This window comes from Orussus abietinus, unplaced genomic scaffold, assembly GCF_000612105.2.
Source record: "Orussus abietinus isolate OABI.00-Male unplaced genomic scaffold, Oabi_2.0 scaffold18, whole genome shotgun sequence".
Classification (NCBI taxonomy): domain Eukaryota; kingdom Metazoa; phylum Arthropoda; class Insecta; order Hymenoptera; family Orussidae; genus Orussus; species Orussus abietinus.
This window is the reverse complement of record NW_019396011.1, coordinates 1,054,014-1,077,527: the sequence shown is the minus strand read 5'-3', so window position 1 is coordinate 1,077,527 and position 23,514 is coordinate 1,054,014. Positions and strand designations below refer to the sequence as shown.

At 49.3% G+C, this 23,514-nt stretch overlaps 1 protein-coding gene across 1 annotated transcript; it reads right to left on the bottom strand.

Annotated features, from left to right (window-relative positions):
• Window positions 1-7,700: 7,700 nt before the first annotated feature.
• LOC105700254 (serine proteinase stubble) lies at window positions 7,701-11,570 on the bottom strand. Its single transcript, XM_012425928.2, has 8 exons — window positions 11,494-11,570; window positions 11,337-11,419; window positions 10,979-11,107; window positions 10,614-10,881; window positions 9,209-9,666; window positions 8,670-8,967; window positions 8,293-8,418; window positions 7,701-8,227 (listed from the first exon to the last, which is right to left on the bottom strand). The coding sequence occupies exons 1-8, from the start codon at window positions 11,527-11,529 to the stop codon at window positions 8,069-8,071; spliced, it is 1,557 nt and encodes a 518-aa protein (XP_012281351.1). The 5' UTR covers window positions 11,530-11,570; the 3' UTR covers window positions 7,701-8,068.
• Window positions 11,571-23,514: the final 11,944 nt, after the last annotated feature.

Genomic DNA, 23,514 nt, shown 5'->3' with positions numbered 1-23,514 from the left:
TTACAAAGATAAAGACAGCTTGTGCAAGTCGATTCGGTTTGGTTTTTGGGTGGTCGAATTCCCTACGGCAGTCGAGCGGTGGTTCTCCATCCGAGAGCGCCGCCATTTTGGTACCGAGGTAAAGACCTGTAACTCCCAAAAATGTAAATCGAATCGGAAGTCGTCGCGAGTGCGGTGAATAATTTCACGTGAGCGAGCTCGCTTATGACAAATTGAAATCCCGAGGAATGCCCGGGGCGGGAGAGAAATCGACAAGGAGTAAAAAAGAGTCGAGATGATAGATACGAGGAGCGCTCCTGCCCGAGGTACGAGTTAAACTGGTTGTATATTCAATGATAGAATTTCGTCTGCGAGATGTAATCGGCAGGAGCCTCCTGCGGTCAATTAAGCCCGAGGAGGAAGGTCCTCATATTTTATTTCCTCCTCCGATCGCTGAATAATATTCCAGACTCTCGCCCGAGATCGGCGGAAACATTAACCGAGTGCTCTGCATTTAATTACCTCGATCTAATAACCCAACATAGGTGTTTAGAATCGCTCGGGAGCATCTCAGCCGATTTCTCGGCGAGCTAGTTCACCTTAACAATTTTCCGAGATGGACATTTTCTGAGAGAAACTCTCCCTTACGTGGAAATGATAACCGAAGGCTGGTAACTCGGTCTTGGAGGCGATTTTTCTTAGCGATTATTAAACCACTCGGTTAAGGTCTTTCCGGGCCTCCTCGAGGCCGCTCGATGGTCGGTCGATACTCGATCGACGTGCGAATTGGCGGAGGAACCTTCTGGGGGAGAAACGACGGGCTGAAAGGATGGTACGGGGTTATCCACCTGGCGACCTTGCTACTTGAAAAATAAAAGTCTCCGCGAGTCCGTCGCTCGCCCCGCGGCGAACTACGCCAGTTCCGTCCAAGAGCGCGCAAGACCAACACTAATCCTCGGAGAGCATAGTTTGTCCAAGCTAAAGTTGAGACCAACACTAAACTCGAGAGGGCTCGGCCTGTTCTCGAGTCTCATTCGGCTTGTTTCGAGTTTTAAGCACTCGCGACTAATGTGAGCGACACACCGCCCGCAGAGACAGAGAGAAGATGAAGAGCTTCCCGAAGTTGGGGGCCGCCTTTTGGGTGGCGCTTCTGCAAGGTACATGTACCCAAACCGACTCAAAACCCATGAATGGATTTAACTCACCCCCCGGGGTTTACCTGGCCCTAATTAATCAGACTCCTGAATAAGAAATTCAGGATCAGCCAATTTCACGGTGTGAATTTTTTAAACGATTTCTTAGAGGCTTAAGGGGACACGAAAGGTTCACCCAAGGAACCTCGTTTATGAAACCTCTTCGACCTGGGTGTACCTAATCGTTTCAAAGTTTGCGTTGTAAAATATAAAATGATTCGGTGCAATTAGTTGGGAGGTAAGTTTCATAGACGAGACTCGTCAGATGGCCAGGAATTTCGCGGCAAGAATTTATCTCATATCCCCTTAAATGATAAAAGTAGGAGAAGGATTGATTCAAACTAGTGTTTTTTTACTGACATGGGCTTTCTGACAAAGTGGCTGCTGCCTTGGTGCAAGGATCGGGATATGGACAGCCTGATTATGGGACTTGGGTGCATCCAGCTCCAACTTCCGTCAGGCCAGTTGACGTCATGTCGGATGTCGTCAACGATCTGGGCATCAGGATTCTGCAGCAGTACGTTGACGAGGGAAACGTGGCGTTTTCTCCGGCAGGGATCGGATTCGTTTTGGCAGCCCTTTACGAGGGTTCTTCAGGAAGAGGGAGCCAGCAGATCGCGGTTGCCCTGGGGTTGCCGAGAGACCGAGATGTCACCAGGATAGGGTTAAGGGACATCCATCGAAGGCTCAGAGTGAGTTGAACAGAAATGTATTTCTGAAGCCTAGGAGTAATCGAGTAGGATGACTGAGGGCATTTTTGTTGAAGAGCTACATCAACGCCGACGGCTTTCTGGGCGGACTGACGTTGAATCGAGAGAACACGAAGCTGCGTCCAGTTTACGAGGATATCCTCAGGTTTTATGGATTCGACTTCACAGACGACCAAGTTGAGACGAACGCAACGACTCCAAACCCTGGAGGTACCACGACATCGACCGATGATGGAAACCCAATGAGCACTGTACAGCCACTTGCTCCCGAAACGACAACGATGTCGAGTACCGAAGCGATGCCTGCAGATCCAGGTTCAGCTGATGAGGACGAAGATGATGGAACATCGACCGAAGATCCTGAGGATGTGCAACCTGAAGAAAATCCAGAAAATCCAGTGCCTCCACCTGACGTCGAGATCCTTCGAAAAGCTCCTACTACTGTGGACCCTACTCAAAGATTAACAAACATGGCGACGGATACGACGACGAATCCTCCAACCAGCACCAGGGTCATGGACGGTGCAACGGAAGCTTCTTCGTCATCTCCGATGGAACTGACCACAACCACAAGTTCTCCGATAACGACTTCAGGGCCATCGGTTAGAGTAGCGACAACGATCTCTGAAATGGACTTGGAAATGTCCACTGTTTCCGTTGACACCCTGAATCAATCCACGACTTCGGAGGCTTCTTCGTCTTCGCCAATGGAACAGACCACAACCACAAGTTCTCCGATAACGACTTCAGGGCCATCGGTTAGAATAGTCACAACGATCTCTGAAATGGATTTGGAAATGTCTACTGCTTCAGTTAATACAGTGACGAGTGAATCCACCAGTTCGATGACAGAGCAAACGATTTCAGGATCTGATGGTCCTGACTCTGGTACAATAGTTGCTGGGTTGACAAGGATGGCTTCTCCCGGTACTACCGTGATTTCGGAAACGACCACGGTTCGATCAGGTGATGGTACGACACTGGGAAGTACGGAAATTCCAACAATCACTCCTGGGGTCCGATCTTCGGAAATAGTGGTGAACACAGTGACTCCTATTTCGACGACCCAGAAGCCGGTGGAAATCTCGACTATTCTGGAAAATACGGAGGCTGTGACCGTGAAAAGTCTGGCTATGTCGCCGAGTATGGAAATGAGGATGGATACGACTCTTGAGGATGGAGTGGCTTCGACTTTGGGTCCAACTTCCACATCTCGGAGTGCATCCACGACTATAACTTCTACCTCAGGGACTGAAAATGGTTTAAACCCTACGGAACCAGCCACAACTACAGAAGATCCCGTGATGAGGTCTCTTCTAGGAGGGAGTACAGTTCAGGGTACGACTCTACGACCTGAAACGAGGGGAGCTGCTGGAGGAGGTCGAGCTGGAGAGACTACGACTGTTGCTAGTGATGGTACTACGATAGAAAATAATAGTACCAGGATGATAAGTGATGGTACCACTGTGGATAGAACTGGTACCATGATGGAAGTTATTAGTACGACCATGGAAACCATCGGTACCACCACGGAAACCACTGGTACCACCATGGAAACCATCGGTACCACCACGGGAACCATCGGTACCACCACGGGAACCACCGGTACCACCATGGAAGCCACCACTACCACCATGGAAACTACTGGTACCACCACGGAAACCACTGGTACCACCACGGAAACCACCGGTACCACAACGGTACCAACCACTCGGACTGACAGTGCGAACCAACCTCGCAAACGATCAGCCAGAAGCCCTAGGGGATACTTCTCTAACTATCCAGGTAACACTCTTAGTCGATTTTAGATTTCCATCTTGCGAAACAACAATAACACCGATAAGCGTTCGCGTTCGTTGTGAATTTGGAGGCTGCAAGCTATGAACAAATTTTTTACTCACGCCCCCTTAAAGAAAGAAACTCTTGTTTCAGACGACGGCTTCTGGATGCAGGATCTGGGAATCTGGAGGTCCTATGCTCCTGGAACCGGTGATGGTGTCGTCAGGGACTCCACCGAGATGATGTTCCTGGTCGACGGCTGCGACGTTACACCAGTCACAGCAGCTACTTACACGGCTCTTTTGCCTTTCGCATACTTGCCCTCTTTGCAGGCCCTAGCCCTGGAATTTCCCCTCGACGTTAGTTTTCACATCTCTCAACTTATTTCCATTTGCTCATCTGCAATTAAAAACATGCTCACCCACTGAAAAAAAAGGAAAAAAAGAATTACATCGAGCCAGAGAAATTTGAATTCTGATGGCAAAGAAATATTTTGTTAATTCAAAGAATCCCAACGAAATAAGCGGCTCTTTTTTTCTGTCTCTCGAAGGATCCTCGCTACAATATCCTCCTTCTTTTGCCGACCGAGAGGGCCGATGCTCGTCGCCTTGCTGCAGACCTCAGCTCGAAGACCTTGAGACTTATCAGACAAGAACTTCAACCTTGCTGGGTCAGAGCAACCATACCCTCCTTTACATTGCGGGGTTTCGTCACTTTGACGCCATTTTTGCAGAGGGTGAGTGTTTTGAAATCTTGAAATCTTCAAATTTCAGACCTTTTCTCGAATGTTTTAGTTCCCTCCTTCACAGATATCATTTTAATCACAGATGGGAATCAGGGACGTTTTCGAACCCAGACTCGCCGACCTGTCTCTGATGACTCCTGATCTTGGCGTGTATGCAAGAGATGTGCAACAAAGTATCGGCGTTAACATTAGGAATTACATGCAGCCAGACAGAACGCACTCTCGTGAGTCGATTTACGCCGAGCCTCCGTTAATAGTTCCTCCAAGGCGGGACTTTTATCGATATCTTCGACCAGGTTTCCCTTCTTTCTTGATTATCTTCGCTTTCCGCACGAAAGAAATCACACAACCATCCTGAGAAGAAAAAAAATTAACTAATGAACTCAAATGAATTGTCACCACTCCGAAGAAATGTCCCGTCCAATTCATTCGAGTTCGTTTGAGGGAAATAATTAACCGAATATTTCGTTGGTACTATTCAAGGGAATACTTCTCTGATTCAATGGCATTTGTTTCTTTCAGTGTTTCCCTTCTTGCAATGTATATTTCTTCGTTTCTATTTTTTCTCAGGAAATGGGGAGGTTTTTTCTTACGCTTCATCTGCACCATTGTTTCATTCTGGCACCAGCACTGCACCTGATTGCTTCTTGATCGCTTAAGTTATCTTTAATTTCTTTTTTTTCGTCACTCTTGATTTTCACGAGGAAAACCGTCGGATAATGTCGCTCGGAACTTGAGGTCGTTAAACGGAATTACGAATTAACGTTGGCGGCTCTAAGTGCGCGAAACTGCTCATTACGAAGTGCCACTCGAGGACGAATGTAATTTCCTTAACCTTACGTTCCATCGTCTTTGGTAATGCTCATTGTCAGTCGGAATCACCTGGTCTCGTCTTAACGGTTCCAGCTCCACTTCCCCTAGTTAAGAAAATTTCCCGTGGTTTCCGCAATTACCCTAGGAAGTCATTTCTCCGCGGAAACGGCGCGGAATCTCGAGCGAGACGAGACCTCGATGATTTTTCGCGTCTATCCAAGGTCGGCGACAAACCTTCGGTGGACCTTGAAGACGTCCTCGTTAAACGTTTTTTGCCACTTTGACTCTCGACTTAACCTTCGGAAATTCTAAACTCGCGGTAATCAGCGAAGCTCCGATTCCAAACGACGTAAGAAAAGAAACCAGAGAAGCATTGGGAATATTCCGCAATTGATTTGCAACGTATCTTCGAAATTCCGACAATTTCTATGAGTTCATTTGAGTGAAATAATTTAATTCTTGAATTAACAAAATATTTCTTTGATCCAAGGAATTTCTTTTTCTTTTTCTTTTCTCATCGTAGCTTTCGATAGAAAATCTCGAGATTTCTGCATCAAGCCTTTCCCTCGACTCTGGCGGCACTTAGCACGAGCCGTTTATTATAATTGGAAGCTGGCTAGGGTACGGATCGTTATTGGGAATTTTCTCAGTATTGTTATAAACTTTGCTCAATTTAACGACTGATATCCTGCGTGAGTCAGCCCGAAGAAACCGAGGAGGCCTTGCGAGAGTCCCGCTTCGGGGCTTGCCGAGATTCCCTGAGTAGTTGCGAGGTAAAGTCGGACCTTTTACTCCGACTTCACCGAGGCACTTGTTGCAGAGTAAATAAGTCATTGTCTGAGAAACCGCGAGATAATCCTAGAAAAAAATCGACACGATGAATCGATGCGAAAGTGCCGCCAAAGAAGTGTCTCGTCCGTGAAAAGTTTGACCAACGATTGACCCTTCCTCCACTTCCACGTCCCCTTAAGACCTTCAAGAGGTAATTATTCCTTCCACGTGGTATTCGAAAAATCGCTGATCTCACGTCCGAGTGATGCATCTCCACTCGATGGAACCATAAGAAGCTCCTGAGTCGACGTTTTGTAAACGAGTCATCAGAGAGCTGACCTCCCGACCTCATTTGCACGACTGACTGCAGTTAGGGCGCTGTAACAGGCGTTCACTTATGCGCACCACGTGGTTTCTGGGTTGATTTGCATGTATACGGTGATTAATGTAATAACAGTGATAAGGGGGCCGTAGGATTACATGCCCACCGCGTTTAAGGCTGATAACAAGCCAGGGTCCCGTTGCCGGTGAACAATTGCAGACCTTCACGGCAGTCGTTTTCCCGTTCACCAGACTGGGGTTTTTTCCTTTTCCCGGCGCTTTTTCATTAACCTTTTCATTTTCAGGAAACGGGCTCTTCGAGAGAGCAGGTCCGGTGTCCTTCACGGCGGAGCATCCGTTTTTGTTCTTTATCGTGGACGCGCAGACATCGGTGGCTCTAATCGCAGGAAGAATCGACGATCCATTAAATTCGAGGATCCTCTGAAGACTTTCCCCATCTTTCCGATATCCTCTTCTAAAGGAATACCTAATTTTGCGAGAGGTTAATCACTCAAAAAATCACTGAAAAGTTGACAATTTTACGGCATCTATCCCCTGTTACTTAATCCCATTGTCGTTAATCGTACGGAATCAAAATCAATCGATTCTCAACGTAGGAAATCATTTCCACTGATTTCCGAGTGAATACCCCCTCGTAATTTTGTAAAAAGAAACGTCCCCTCCCGCCAATAACATGGAGTGACATTAATTATTGCATATTTATTTGACAGGGCTTATCGAGTATCAGCTCCATAGACTATAAACAATTGTATTTATATCCTGCTAGGCTTGCCTTTAGTTGAAAACCGTACGCATATCTACCGGCGAGTATACATGTACGTTGTGCTCTGTACAGATCTGTGTATATAAAAAATATATATATATCTATGTATTTTAATCGCGTGTCGATCTGCGGGGGGTCCGTGCCATCAGTCGGGAAGAGCTGGGAAATCGACCCTGAAGAGAGTCTACAAGAAAGGGATGCGTCATTGAGACCTTCGTGGGGGGTCGGGCAAGAGTTCAGCATTTACACACCTTGCTATACAATAAGGGGAATTATTTATATATATATATAATTTAATATATATATATATTAGCGCGTCCGCGTTTCTTCGAGCCGGGAGTCGCGCCGAGCGCCGGCTTCGCCTCTTCAGGAATATATTATCTCATTTCACTCGTATTTATTTATATATTTATAGTTATGTATATATATATTTATATAAATACAGCAGGCGCCACGGATCGCGTCTCCCGTGGGCCGGATAAATTATGCGACTCGGATTCGTCGAGGACTTTTCGGGATTTTCTCAAGATGGTACCTCGAACTCGAAGAAGGGCCCACTTCCGGTACCGTTCTTCCGGTTCTCCGGTTAGAAATCGCTCCTCTTTTCAGCGGCCTCGAGTTTCTGGACCCAGGACTCGTCCCTTGGGTGACTTAAATTATTTTAAAAATAAAGCGCTCGATGCTATCAGTCCATTGCGCATCTCTTCAAGATCCCTCGACATGGACTCTTCGAGTCGTCGTCGAGTTTGGATCCCTTGATCATTTCTGAGCATCATCGATCGCTCGACACGTTCTCAGTCACTCGGTATGTACGTTCAAGTAGGTACCGGGATCGATTTGGTATTGACTCGCCTCTTCAGCGTGAAGAGGAAGAGGTAAGGAGGGGATCTAGAAGTTCGTTGATTTCCGGAAATCGGGAGAGCCAAGATGGCCAGTCGGCCTCGGACTCTCGAGGAACTCTTCCTTGGTAAGCTCAGGTGACGTTCTTCAGGATCCAGGGGACGAATTTCGAGATCCTTGTGCAGACTCCTGGGAGGTTCGCCTCGGCGCATCCGATGCCCCAGGATATGATCCCCGCCAGGAAGTACCGGCCGTCCTTCCCTCGGACCTGAAGAGGACCTCCGGAGTCCCCCTGGAAAGATTCGGTATTAACGATCTCGTTAAACCCGGAAAAAGGATGTCGATCGGGTAACTCACCTGGCACGAGTCCTGACCTCCGGTCTCGTATCCTGCGCAGAGGAAGATGTCGGGGATGAACTCGTGCCTCCCAGCCCTGAGGAACATGGACTTGCATCTGTCGTTGCTGACAATGGGCACGGAGACCTTGAAGAAAGTGGTTCATCTTATTTTTTATCCCCCTTCTCTCTTATCCTCTTATCAGACTATTTTCCGAGGGATCGTTCGGGGAAATCATGGATATTAATTCTCGAGATCACGTGAAAATGAACTGGAAATCTTAAGCGGAAATCAAAGGCAGTCGGTACACGATGAAAAATCGTTATCACTGATTTCCGAGTGAATAGTCCCTCGCTGTTCTCTCGAAGATTCGGAGGACAAGACCCTGAAGAGCATACCTCCTGGAGTACCGAGGGCAAGATGCCACCCTCGCTGAGTCGGCCCCACCCTGTGACGGTGGCGTTCTCTCCTATCAAGAGGTCGTCAGACGCTGGCAAGCATATCGGCGATATGTGGGGGGCAAAGGTTAGAGAGCTCTCCAGGCGCACCAGGGCGAGGTCGTACTCGTAGGTGAAGAAGTTGTACTTAGGGTGCACCACCTTCTTCGCGACGGCGCGCTCCACAAAAGGCAGACGCTCTTGCACCGACGAGAAATCGTACTCGCCCACTCGGATGCGGATTTGGGAGGTCAGCAAACTACCGAGAACAAATCACTGTCATCATCTTCGTGGTAATGGTTTGATGAACGAGACCTCTCGCGTGGCCTTAAGGGGATGTGAAAGTGGCATCCGAAAGCTCAATCGTTCATAAAACTTTTCATAGAACTGGGTGCCTCAAATCGTTTCATACTTTAACACGTGAATATGGAGACCCTAAGGTAGGTCCTGAAATGTATCACACTTTGATGTCACCTTAAATAAATGTCTGAAAAACATACTCGTCGACGCAGTGTCCGGCAGTGGCGATCCAGTTCTCGTTCAAGACGGCGCCACCGCATCGATGAGTGCTGGAGAACCCGAAGAAGGAGGTCCTCCTGACGGACACCTGCCAAGGCCACCGTCCAAAAGGAGCATCCTTGCCCCCGACGATCCTGGTTTCCGGCCTCGGGAAAAGTGGAGGAATACCACACTGCATGTTCTTGCTTTCGGTAGCTGCAGAAACGGTGGACACCGAGCCGAGTTTGGAGACGATCCCTGCAGCATCCTCGGCACCAGAAGTGCTGATGGATGAGGCAGTCGTGGTCGGCGGTCGGGAGGTAGTCGTCGTGGTCGTCGTCGTAGTAGTAGTCGTGGTGGAGGTCGTGGTGCTCTTCGTGGGCCTCGGCTTGGTCGAGGTCTCGACATACGAGGTCGTGATGTAGTGGGCGGACCCGATGGGTTTATGGTAGTCTGGATTCTAGAACAAAAAGGGACTCGTAAGAACGAAAGAAAAATAGATATCCCTTGAGGAACTCGTCCAGATCCGAAATGGACTCGGTAAGAAGTGTCGGTGAACCAGAGATCGGTACCGCATCGCCCTGGATAATGTATTTCGAGAGGGTCCCTCGTTTCTCCTCAAAGATCAATTTACTCCCAGGGAGCGAGAGATCTACGATCACGATCCTTCTTAAATCTCATCGCTCGGATCTCGGTCGACGTGAAAGCGCCTTAAGTCCCCATTGTTTCCTTCCCTATTGTTACGAAAGGCAGCAGCCATTATGTGCCGGGCAAACGTTGATGGTTTTCGACGACACCCACGCGGTTAATTCATCCGTCGTCGTCTCGGGGTCGGCCTCTAGGCCTCGAGAGTTAACCAGGGAAGTGGAACGACCCGGCGACCGGGAGAGCGAGTCGAAATCTAAATTGGTTTTGCACCGCAGCCCTGTCTAGGTGGCGAACCCAAGAGCTAACAAGAAACCGATTGCCATCCCGAGTGAAATTGGAAAGCACCGCGATGATAGAGTGCCGATCGCCAACGGAGTCTTCCAGGGCGGACGCTGCGTCGATGTCGATCAAGGCCAACGAGAGCGCACTTTTTGCGGCTACTGGGTTCACTGGAACGTGCGAGGTTTCCCGTGAAGCTCTCAGAGATCCGCTGGACCAAGAAGAGCCTGATCCCGGGGGATCTCGACCCTCTCCAGGAGCAATCGACTATCGAAACCGGTAACCATCCCAGGGGAAACGGGAGAGCCCTACAACGATGCGGTACCAATCCCTAATGGGCTCCAAAGGGGATGTGAAACTGGCATCCGAGTTGTCAATCGTCTTTGCGCACCCCTTTCGAGGGAAGGTTCATGAGCGATTGACTCCTCGGAAGGCACTTTCACATCCCCTTAATGTCAATCAGGGCCAACGAGGGCGTACTTCTTGCGGCTCCGTGGTCGGCTTGAAACCCGTCCGCTGCGGGAAGCTCTCGGGTCCGTTTTGCATCAGGCTGGGGTTGTCCATCCAGTGGGGCTTGATCGAAGGCCTGGGCGGGGTCCAGCTGTTCTCCGACCAGAAGTAGGAGCCGCCAGGTCTGGTGCTCTCCGGAAGACTCGTCGGCTTCGTGGACGAAGGTCTGTGCTTCGTTATGAAGGCTGGCTCCGTTGTTACTTGCCAATGGGCGGTCTGCGCCAAGGATCCGGCTGCGCTACAATGAAAAGAACCTTTAAGCGCCGCTCATCGACCTAGGACCCGATTCTGAAATCCCTGCGGATGTGTTCCGCACAAGATTCGCATTGACATACCTGGTCATCAGTTGCCCACTATAGTACGAGGGTTTGGGGGTCGTAGATGCTTTCGTGGGCGAGCTGGAGCTGTCCGGCTTGGAGACGAAACTGGGTCTGGTGTCCACCATCACTCCGACAGAAATGGGCCTGTGGGTAGAGATAAACGGATCCAAGTCAATACCAGTGTTCCCTCGATGCATATATCTTGATACCAGCCACTCGTGGCATCGATACCATCAGCCTCGATACTTGGCATCGGTGAAAAGTACTCATATCGAAGCTGATGAACTGACTGAAGAGGTATTTTCTGAGCCGTTTGCGCATACACTGAAGAAATAAAAGTACGGATGTATCGATGATATCGATTAATTCCTACCTGTAAGTAGTCGTCTTGACCGCGAAGTACGGCTTGGAGTAGTCGGTGGATGGCTTATTGGCCACCGCTGGTTTCGTCGACCACTGTAAGAATGATTTACAGTGTCCCAAGAGTCCTTCTAGACGTTTCAACATCCTCGATCAACGAGTCAACTTACGTTTTCCGAGACGGAATTGACGTTAGGCCGATGCATGGTCTCCTGCACGGTGAGGTCGGCCTCCTTGGACTCGCCGTCTTCAGGGCGCGACTCGAAGGGCCTTTGACTATAAGATGGACGCTGACCAAGTTGCTGCCCCTTGTTGGAGCTCTGGTTCTTGGTCGGCAGCCTGACGACCAAGGTATTGTGCGCATCCTCGACCTTGTCCTTGAAGCTCTGGTGGCCCATCGCCCCCTGAAGAGGAAGAGTACCCGAAGACGACTTATCGGTGTCCTCGGGCCTGGTCTTCATCAAATAATGGTGGCTCTGAGAGTCCTGACTCCCATGGCCCTTCCCGGGACCATCTTCCCAGGAGCTGGAGGCGTGTTCCGGGATCTTCGAGGTCTGGACCCTATCCTCCTGGTCCGACGACGGTTTCAGGTGCGGCCTCTTCTGCAAGGGTCTACCGGACCCGCTCGAAAGCGGCTTTAGGGGTCTCGTTGAACCCGCCACCTGGCTGTACGACCCTGAAGTGTGCAACCCCGGCTTCGAGGAGCCCGCCGACTGCTGGGGGAACTTCAAAGGCGGCCTTGACGAGCTCGACGATTGGGTGGAGTGACTCGTCGGCCTCGACGTCGACGACTGATGGGAGGAACTCGAAGGCCTCAAGGTTGGACCCAGGGAAGAGGTCGACTGATGGGCTGGACTCGTCGATTGCGACGGCGAGGAGCTGGAGGGTGGCCGAGAAAAGCCGGGCCTTGGGGAAGATGGAGAACTCGGAGAACTTGGGTACCCTGAAGACTGCTGCGAAATCGTCGCCAGGGATGTCAGGGTCGGCCTGGTGGGCCCGTTGGCCAGGGCATCGGCTAACGAAGGCCTTGGCGTGTTTGGAGAGGACGGTTGATGGGAATTTATGCTGTTAGTCGTGGAATTGTGCACGCAGCAGCTTCCGAACATGAAGGTGTCCACGCAAACGCCCACGTGGACTCCCTCGGACTTGATGCACTCCCATACGAACATGCACGTACCCTCGGTGATCTCCGGGCCTGGAATTCTGCAGGGCTTCGGACTGATCTTGTAACCTGGGGAGCCGACATCTTTAGTGCAACGCAAGCCTCCTACGACGCATTTCCGAATGCAGGACACCCTGGGATAGCCAAACGCCACGAAAGCCGCCCTGAATACGCAAGCGCGATTCGCTTTCTTCGAGTACTCTCGATTTCGCTCTAAAAGAGGAGCTGGAATCCTGGCCAGAGACCACTTCTCACGACTCGAGGACGACCTAATGCACCTCGACCTTAGGGCTCGTTTCCAAGTGCCAGAATTTCTGGAGGCCTCCAAGAGGGTCCCACGTGAGAAACAGTAAAAATCTGAGCAGAGAGCCCGATATACTCACTGTGGCCTCGATTCAGCGAGCTCAAGGACCTGGCGATGCCCGACCACCAGAGGATTGTCGCCACGTATCCGATCCACCGCATCCTGATCCCTGTGGGCAGAAAAGAGCAGGGGTGAAATTAGATCAAACGGGTAAAAGTCGTACCTGAAGAGGTGTGCGAGATTTCTCCTCGCGGAATACCATCTTTACGGGCTCGCATATTCCCGGTGTCGTCTCTAAGCGCTTCTCCTCTCGGAGGATAATCGTCGAATTTATTGCATCCGAGGGGCCTGGTTAAGTCTGGACCAGAGCTCCCCCTTGCAGGGGAGATAGGCTTCTAATTAACCACCTGTCCGAGTGAAACTTTACAGTCGAGGCCTCGGAGAGGCACTCCCTTCGTTTTCGCCGCACTCAATTGGGTCGCTCTTCAGGGCGCTCTTCAGGGTGTTCTTCGGGGTGTTCCTCGGGCCCGCCAGCTCGAAGCGGTCGCTTTTCACCCGGCGCTTAAAAAACCTTAAGGCCGGAGTAAAAGTCGCGTTAAAGTAAGAACCGAGCCCGGCGAGTCGTGCACGCCTTTATTATCTTCGCTTTATCGTCTATATAAAACCTATACGCGATATTAACTGCCCGCCACGTCCGGGCAGCTTTTCAATGAGCAATGAGAAATTACTACGAGGCGGTCTCGTAAAACGAGGGGAGCCCTCGGACCTTATGAGATCCTCTTCGGCATCGCCGACTATAATTTCAAGTCCTCTCTCCCCTGAGATCCCTAGGCCTCCTAATCGCAGGAAAAGGACTCGCGGCTCTAACCAGGAATTCCATTTGTTTAAAAAAATTTCAACAATTGAATATGCACCAGCGAAATATTTATCCGGGAACATTTCCGTCACTTTCAGAACTTACCACCGATTAGGTTGCTGAAGTTAGGGAAATTCTAGGCGTGGTTGGGATAATCCTTCCTAGCGACGATGAACTCGATATCCCTCGTTTTATCGAGGAGGATGAGGAAGTGCATTTTTTTTTTACTTTTGCTGGAATTTCATTTATTAATTTCGCGTTCAGGTTTTTTTAGGAAGCTTCCCTATGGCCACGGAAGTGCTCTTCAGGTTCGCCCATGAATTCTGTTTAGCAGATCGGTGCGAATTCAGGGTCCCACGAGAGGGAATGTCGCGGGTCATGAAGCACGTACCGTACGTGCAATGCATTGCGCGCACTTATTATCAACCCGTGGAGGAAGTTCGAGCGAGTACACGGCAACGCACGTGCGTGCACGTGGGTGCACGCGTTGCGTCTCTTCGGGGTCTGCCGCTTTACGATACCGCCGGGACGTGCATATTAATCATCGTTAAAGAAGCCCTCAAATATACGGTGAATGTATTTCAAAATTATATTTTTCAGATTCCGATAAACGTTGCGTTCAATTTATGGGAGTTTATCTTAGTCAAGTTATTCTTTGTATTAACGAAATATTTCTCTAGTTCAATGAACGTTTTTCTTTTCTCTCGGGGCGACAATGCGAAAACCGTGTCGCGTGCTTATCAGCGTGTCCCGCGATTCCGCGGGACACGCTGATAAGGAGGTGCGTGCACGGTCACGCGTGGATTCTCGGCCACGGCGACACGGCCGGCTGGCCCTGACGATCGTGGAAAGTGACGGAACATCCGTGCCGACTCGCCGCGACTTTCTGAATACGATTGTTCCCGATTCGACGTCTCTCCAGAGATCGATGGGATGCTGGGGGTGCAGTTCCGCCCGCGAGAAAGAAATACCTTATCAATCCTACGCCGGCTTTCCCCGGCTTGATAAGCGCAGAAAACTAGTCCGGTCCATTTACCGAGATCATTCGATCGGCTGCATTCGGATAATTTCAGAAAATCGTCGAGCGAACCGAATTTCCACATTTTCCTCGGTGCGTCAAGGAAGATCGCCGTGGACCACCTCCAGCATCCCGATTCCACTTAAAGAATCTAATCAAGGCATGTAGAGATAATGTTCATGCAGGAGCCAGTACTCCGATAAGGAGGCTTATCGAGGGATCCTCGGTCTCGTCTCGATCTCGATCTCTGGTTTCCGGGGTTTCTCTTCAGGGCCGAAATTCCGGGATGATGCACTCGATTCCTGGCCGAGCCGAATTCTGGTCGCACATACTGGGTCAGTATCGACGGGCGAGGTGCATTTCAAGGAGAGAGACAAGCGCATTCGAGGAAAGAGTCCCGGTGGGAGGGACACCTCTGGGGAGAGAATATTTGGGGAGAAAGGTCCGAGAAGATATCCAGGCCGCGTCCTGGGGCTCTCGAAACCGCAAGTCGATTTCGATGCTCGATCGCCTCCAGAAGGGCCGGAGATTTCCTCCTGCCGTGTTATTTCTCTTCCCTCTCTCTGTGCCCTCCTCCTTCCCGAAACCACTGGCCTCCGAAGAAAATTAGCGAACTCGATTTGCCGTCTCGAGGCCGGCAAGAAATAAAAGAGATACAGATAAGAGGAAGAAGAAGAGACACCGCCGGTCCCGCCGCGCCGAACTGGGTTAGCCTTAAGGTGTTATAAAAAGGTCATGGCAAGTTTTATAGATATTTTCACGCCTTACATATATAGAGTGACCCTTTCGTATCATAACTGCAGGCCGTGAGATTAATTGAAATTTTCCCAAATGATACCGCTAAAATGAAGTATCCTCTAGGAGTTCTAATAAGTCGTTCCATTTATCGCGTTCCGAGCTGGCAGCAATCGAGGTCTGGATCGGGTATATCGCATAACGTCTCAATGTTCCCGATATAGGTGCTCGACAGGCCAAAGGAGATCCGCTAGCGAGAAGAGAAGAAGAGAAGACCTCTCTCGGCGCGGCCGAGAACTGGGACGTGTCTCGGGTTACCCCTGCGTGCGTGTCTCCCACGTGGAGTGTGCTCGCCTCGGCAAAAAGTGACACATATTTGCGGGAGTTCTCGGAGAGAGACGGAGAAACAAAGAACGAGGAAGAAAGGTGAGTTATTCGCGTTCCTTAACGACATGGAACTCGGTCTACCGTGAATCCGAAGAGTACATAAAATCGGACCGAGTACCTATACCGGAGGTGTAAAAATTTATTGCGTGCCGTAAGAGTATCCGAAAGCGTTGATAAGAATATTGGGGAGCGGGGAAAAGAGATAAGAAAAGGCTTAAAAAATCGGGGACGCACGGGAGGTCTTGAAATTGCAGGCTCCTTTCTCTAGGCAACAGAATTTCATTAGAGCTCTCTCGGTGCTCGGCGCTCCGGTAACAGTACGATCTGTATTTCGTAGTCTATTTACTCGTGTCGGGGATCGGATGCCGGAGCTCCAGGTCGCTCCTTTAACGGTCGCCACCGACGTGCTCCTTCGGCAACCGGCACTAAATAGTCACTTCCCGTGGACCGCGGGCTTCTTCGCGGCTCCGGAGGACGTAAACGCGCCCGTAACCGCGATACCTATCCCATCCATCCAATCCCGCACAGGGGTACCGGGCACCGGTAATACCTGCACACCGGTACCTGGCCGCCTTCGACGCCGATCACGGCCTCCAAGGAAGGCAAAAACCCGAGGGAGCCTCCGACGCTCGCGGAAATCCACTCCGACTTCGGAAAATCAGACTGGGAACGCGCTTTTCCGGACCCCCTCGAATATCTCTGTAACAGCGTTCATTGAACCAAAGAAATATGGTACCGAGAGATACATTGTCAATTCGAAGAATAATTATTTTTCCAGAATTAATTGGACGCGACGTTTCTTCGGAATCGCGAGAATTTAATTAAGGGGAATTCTTTGAATTTATACATTATCTCTGAGTCCTCTTCGACGCCACTTTGGTATCACCTTAAGGGCTCCGATTTGCTGATATCGTGGAATTAAAGTACTTGTGAAAAGTTAACCCAGGTAAACGCGAGTCATGCAGACGCGACTCCCTTGAGTTGCATATGAGCACTTTTGCCGCGTGCATTATGCGCACATTATGCACGCATTAGCCCGGGAATTGCGTTATGCAACGAGGTAGTTATGAGTAATTAGCGAGAGGTCGCTCGTTAGGGAGATGGCTATCGGGATTAATTGTCGGCCCTTGGATCTTGGGAGAGTGTTCCATAAAAGTATTGATACTTTGGGGGGATCGAGACACCGAGTACCTTCGGTATCCGCAGGACCGGCTCGTAATCCTTTACCGTTGCATTGCACTGCCCTGGCGCGATTTTAATTGACGTTTAAGGAAACCAATGAGCACGCAGGAATGGGCACATCGTAATGGCGTGGATCGGCCTACGTGGTTATTACGGGCTCGCGATCGCGGCTACCAGATTCTTGATCGATCGCTCGATCGCAACCCATTAGAGACGTATCGATGCCCATGTTCGATTTCCGAACCACCCCTCACACGGAAACTGATTTTCCGATCCTAACCTCGAACCCACAAAACTAATTCACCTAGTTATGGAATCAATGAAAAATCCATAAATTAATTCCAGACGTCTAATAAGAGGCTGTATTTTTCACGAGCCATTTCAAACGACTCCATTTTGAATCCCATCTCGAGTTGCAATTTTCTGCAGGACGATTCTTGATCGATTCAACTCGTCGGAGTCGTCTTGGATTCGCGGCCGCGTCGGAAGCTTTTTGTCCACCTGGATTACTCCGGATGTTCGAGGCCAACATCGAGTAACAGTACCCTAACTGTATCCACCTGGAGTACGGTTGTATTAATTCTTGCACCGTGGTTACGGAGGACCTAACAGTCGTTATGGAATACCCGGGCAGGCCGAGAGACTTCAACGAGTGGTCGAACCGCGATCCTCTAATTGCAACATCTCCGGAGGTGGAGCAAAATGTTTTTTTTTAAGATATACCTAAATCTCCCGAAAATATCTTCCAGGTTATGAATTCTTCCCGACGACCTCATTATACAGTCCTCCTTGGCGTCGATTAAATGCAGAATAACCATCCGTTAATTCTATTCATAGCGAACCACCGACCAGTTTCCCGTTCCTCGCGTGCATACACATAAGCACAAGAACAGCCTTAAGAGACAGGCTTAATGCAGCCTTAATACATACGCACGTTGCACACGGATGCGCGCGCAGCCGCGGTGACTAACTCCCGCTAATCGCCAGTCTCCCGGGAAATTATCCCGAATTCTGGACGCAGGACTTCCCTGGGAGTCCTGGGAATCCCTGGACTCCTGGAAACGGGAATCGGGACGAACCGCAACCCGGAGTTCCGCGAACGAGATCTCGAGGATCGACTTCCCGTTGCGAGAGAGAGGAAAGGATGGTCGGCCCCGGTATCTGGCCTTGCACCTCGCGATTAGACGATTATTTCATTAATGGCCGATTAATCGATCGATCGTCGACACCTCGAGGAGGTACCTTGTTCGTCCTGGGGTCTAGCTGTCCTCGCGTTATCCTCCAGCGATCCTTCCGGTTGGTGGGAGTCCTCGACGGTCCGGCGGCATATCTCGAATTTTTTATTTTTCAAATTTTCGTATTTTCGTATTTTCGAATTTTCGAATTTTCGAATTTTCGAATTTTCGTATTTTCGTATTTTCGAATTTTCGTATTTTCGTATTTTCGTATTTTCGAATTTTCAAATTTTCGAATTTTCGTCTTTTGGAATTTTCGAATTTTCGTTCTTTCAATCTCGCGATCTCGCGGTTCCCAGGAAGCAAGACGGACGCTCGCGGTGGATATAACCGTTTTAATCGCGCATTTTGTCGCGCACTCGCCGCACCTCTCGCCGGCCGAACGATTTCTCGAGCGATCGGCCGATCTTCCGAGGAGCGCGCGATCCTCGCCCGAAGTGGCGGTGGTTTGCGCAGCGCGAACGCCCGGCCGGCACTGAACGATCGACCGGGATCCTCGAGTGGGTCGAGCCTCCTCTACCGGGCCCGATCGCGGCCCCGTCCTGTCGCGAGGGTCCCCTGGCTCTTTTCGACCCCGCGGCAAGGCCGCGGCCTTGGGCCCTTCCGAGGCGACCCTTGACCCTTGACCCTAGGGCGGAAGCACCTAGGAACTTCGCTCCTCGCTATCCCTGATCACCCCAGTGGTACATGGCACAGTACCTTGAGAAAAAATTCCTTCCATAACAAAAAAAAAAATATATGATCTCCTCGAACAATGCCCATTTGGATGAGTTTTGGGAGAAGTAACGCGTAACTACAATAAGAGTTTATGTGCCAATTTATTCGACTCGAAATGAAACATAGATCGGATCGTATATACATATATCTGTCCTCCTCCTGCGACGTCTTCTTCCCAGTGATCCTGAACATTCTTTTGTGAATTTTTTTTCCGGGACATCAGCTCGTCATTTTACGAGCAGTCCGTCCTGCAGGATCACCGAAGTCCCGGATAAGGACTCGAGGCCGACGAGGCAAGAAACGGAGAGCCGGCGCGATCCTAGGGAGAAAATGGCGGCCAGGAATTAACTACTAAACGATTTCCACTGATTGCGAGGCATCCTACCCTTCTGCCGTCCCTGCGGATTCCACTGCGGCGCGGAATTTCGCGTAATCCGGTTTCGCGGGCCTGCCTAACGTGCCAGCGGCCTTTTTGCGGCCGAACCGCGGCGTCTTTAAATGCCCCGCGATCCAGGCCGCCGGATCATTCCGCGGGGAGAAAAAAATCCCCAGAATGGCCCCGGATCTCTCCGCCAATTTTGCTGCGACTTTGTCGAAAGAAATAATTTCTTTGGAAGAGAAGGATTTTTTTCCCGGCGTAAAAAGTCGAAGTAGCCGTTTCTCGGTAGCTGATGTACCCCTGGTGCAACGTTTAGCATCCTTGTTCGCCGTGTCGTAGGGTACGTGGCATACCTTGGAGCATACCTTGTTCTAGCAACGGATTGGAACAATCAGTTGATCCGAGCAACAGGATCCATTCTATCTTCTGGTCGAATAAAATCTCCGATTCAATTCGAAACTCGAAGATAGGATGTGTTCCATCGATCTCCACATTGAAGAAGTGAAGATCGAGGAATTGCCTCGAGACAATTAAACGAACAGTACCTCGACACTTTTCCGCGGGATAAGAGGCAGGAAACGTCGCCTAATTTTCTGTACTAACCCGAAAAAATTGCGAGACGTTACGTACGACTCTTCTGGACGGTCTTTACACTTTCACTATGAGTAATGGAGGCTCGTTACGGCACGTCCTTTCGTGTACTTTCGAAAGACTGATGACACCTCGTCGAGCGCTCTCGAAAGGAAAAGTCTCCGTCGATATTTTCCGCTGGCATGGCGAGGAATTTTCGAGGAAAGTATCCCAATTATTAAAGTGATATGACAGTGTGACATATACATAAAAAACAGTCAAAATATATATGTAATACTTTTCCCCAAACTGGGTGCAACGAATTATCTGAAACTTCAACACGTTCATAAAACTTTTCTACGAATCGGGTGTCTCATATCGTTTCATACTTTAAAACGTGAATATGACCCTAAGGTAGGTCCTGAAACTCGCAGGATTTCATTTTTAACTTCGACGCCACTTTCACATCCCCTTAATATTTTGCCTTCGGTCGTATCCATCGCTAAATTGCATCTACACTCGCTGGAGATGCAACACCAGTCGAGCGCGAGTACAGATTAGCGGTAACTCTCGACCAGGATCGACCTATCGAAGCAAAAGCCGACTCGCAGCCTCGAACTGTATTCCCGGGTATCCTGGAAATTCGCGAAAACGCGAATCCGTTGCGATTCCGCAAGAGCGGAATCGGTCGGCGGGATTTTGCGAGCGATATCCTGGCGCCGATCGCCGATGAACCAGTTCGATAACGGATTCATGTTTCATAACGGCATGCCTCGTTACAAGTCTAACCCATGACGACTGGTGTCACTAATAAACAAATCCTGAATACCGTGAAAGCGAAAATAATTATTTCCTGTTTAGAAGAAATTCAAATAATAGGGATTTCTTCTTTCGGCTCGATATGAACATTCTACGAAATGAAACTCTGATAACTCGTGCATTTCGAGTATTCTCAATTTATGCACTCGAAACGTATGTCCCGTAATTTATTCCTCCTCCGAGATAACAAAAGTCATTGAACCGATGTAATATTTTGCTAATGTAAAGAATAATTATTTGACTGAAATAAATTGAACTGAAATAAATTATTATAATTCCGAACGAACGTTGCATCCAATTTATTCAAGTTAATTTCTCCAGTTAAATGAATAATTCTTTCCCAATGTGAAAATAAAATGAACGGGGTGTCTGAAAATATTCATAATTATTTAATAACGGATTTAGTGTAAACGATCGAGGAAGCTAACTCGAGCAGTCCGGTCGATCCGATGAATTTCGCATCGGCGATCGTATTAGTGGGCCCCACCTCGATCTCGCGAAAGCCGGGCCCCGATCGAGGGATCGAGAAGGTGCCTTTAATCAAAGATCATTATCATACCGAGATATTATAGTGCCCGAAGTCCTTACTACCGTGCGCGCCGGTATATGGGGCCCCGTCCGTGTTTTACTATTACACCATGGGTGTACCGTACGTGCACGGCCGTGTGATTCATTATGTGATTCCGATGTAAATTATGCCAGAGAGGGGCCCGGCTTACATGGACGTAAGTACATGCCGGTCTAAGCCGGCCCCCGCCGACTGTGGATCTAGAGCCGATCGATCGATGGCCCGATCGATCGCCGGCGAAATCGCCGGCGCGATCGGTGCGATCGGGCCCATTGGTCCCCGATGGGCCTTTATCGCGGCCGCGACTTCCGATCGAGTGTCGATCTTTATTCCGCTCTGATGCATAACTCTGCTGAATCGGATCTCTCCGAATCGAAGCGCCGACCGGCAATATAGATCCTCGCAGTGCACCGAAAAAAAAAAAAAATGTCCATCGATCCCTGAGAAAAGAAATTCATTGAACGAGAGAAATACTTTGTTAAGATGAGTTAAACGAGCAGTACTGGTTCATAGGATAAGAATTAATTTCATTTAATGCTTTTTTGCACGTGCCGCTCTCGCGAGGATGCGATCGATCCAAAGGGGAACGCGAGGTGATCGATCGGGAAAGTCGATCCGGGGCTTTTTCCACGATCCCCTCGACTGCGTCTTTGCGCCGGGGAATTGGGACGGCTCGAAAATAAAATCTCTCGGGCCCAGTTTCGGGGTCGAGAGGCGAGTTCGAGAGGTTCTGATGAGTGAGTAACGAGGGCTCGGCCCTAACCTGTGATTAAGACTCGAGCACGCGTAAAGGCCACCGAAGGAGCACGAATGAGCCCTCAGTGGTCCAACCGATCCCGATAAAGTCCCTATCATCGATTAAATCTCCTTGGACCCGTCTAAGGGTCCCACTTCCCAGGGCATCCTCCCAGAGTCCGGGAATTCTCGACCCTCGGTAGGAAGGAAGCGCAAGTAATTCTTCTCGATTAATTTTCTCCGATCGATCTGGATCGATGAGTTAACGAAAGTTAATAAACCCACCGTCAAGAAGGCGAGAGGGATCCTTCGTGACATTCTTAACCATTTTTATTTATTTATTTAAAGGGTTTAATTCGACAATTCATAGCGCAGCTCGTCGCTTATCGATAAAATTAATGAATAAAATTAATTCTTTTATTCATTTGGAATGATTAATTCATTCATTCGCAGCTTATCGTTTATCTACAAAGTTAATAAACTCATGGAAAACCAGGCTAGGGATTTTTTCGTATATTTTTTTATCCCCCTTTTTTTGATTTATTTACAGCGAGGAATGACGGACGATCCTCGGGTTTTTAATCGCGCTGAATTTCCTCCTGATTTTCCGCAGTTAGCGGAAAGTGGTTAATTCGTTAATTTGTAACGTAGCTTATCGGTCGACTTATCGGCCGTTCTATCGAACGAGGGACTTTAACGGCGGGGGAACTTTAATTGCGGAAGGAGTGATGCACTCGTGCACTCGTGCCCGAGTGCATCTCCCGGTCCTATCGCCACCGTTATGCCTCGTACGAGAGTATCGTTAAGTCGCTGTCGCGACCCTCCTGCATTCCCTCGATTAATTACCTGTCTTTAAGCTCATTCGATGAAAAAATTAATTAGCTAAAATTTGAAAAGCACCGATTCCGAAATATTAGCATTTATGTTTCCTACGAAAGTATCCGTTAACTCGCTGTCACGAGTATGGTCTTTTCACGATCCTCGATATTCCCTCTATAAGCGAGGGAAAAACGAGTTAATTAAATTTTGCGCAAAACCCCACCGACTTCAAACTGTCAGAATTCCGGGCCGTTAACGACTGAGGGCTGTCAGCAGACGTGATCATTAATTTTCCGCGAACTGTTAACGCGCCGGTCGTTAATACCGGAGTTGGCCCAGAGCCGAAGGTCGAAACATTTCGCAGTCTACTTAATCGCGTTAACCCAATTCTTCGGTGGCGATGAAGAGCCGAAGAGGCGTCGTTACCGAGCCGTTGCAAGCCGTTTGGGGGGACTTTCTCCAGGGTCCCGACAGCGGCATAAGGTGATACAAAAGGGTCATTCCATACATACATCAGAACGTGAAACTAAAGCATTTCTTCAAGCTGGGTGCGTCGAATAATTAGACTCCTCAAGAAGGTCCAAAGAATACTTTATTTATCCTGGACAAGGACCAACGAAAAAGGACCTCTCTTTCGAGCTGTCAATTTGGAGAAAATCGATCGTGTAAATTCGAGACTCGGGTCGTTTAAGAATTCCCCGTTAA

Bases quoted from the DNA above. Each gene is read 5' to 3' on its own strand.
- LOC105700254 (XM_012425928.2), bottom strand. From the start codon at position 11,529: ATGCATCGGCCTAACGTCAATTCCGTCTCGGAAAAC. The intron at 10,882-10,978 runs GTATGTCAATGC...TTTTCATTGTAG, and splicing joins AGTGGGCAACTGATGACCAG to CGCAGCCGGATCCTTGGCGC. The intron at 9,667-10,613 runs GTACGCCCTCGT...TTTTTGTTCTAG, and splicing joins CGACCACGGAGCCGCAAGAA to AATCCAGACTACCATAAACC.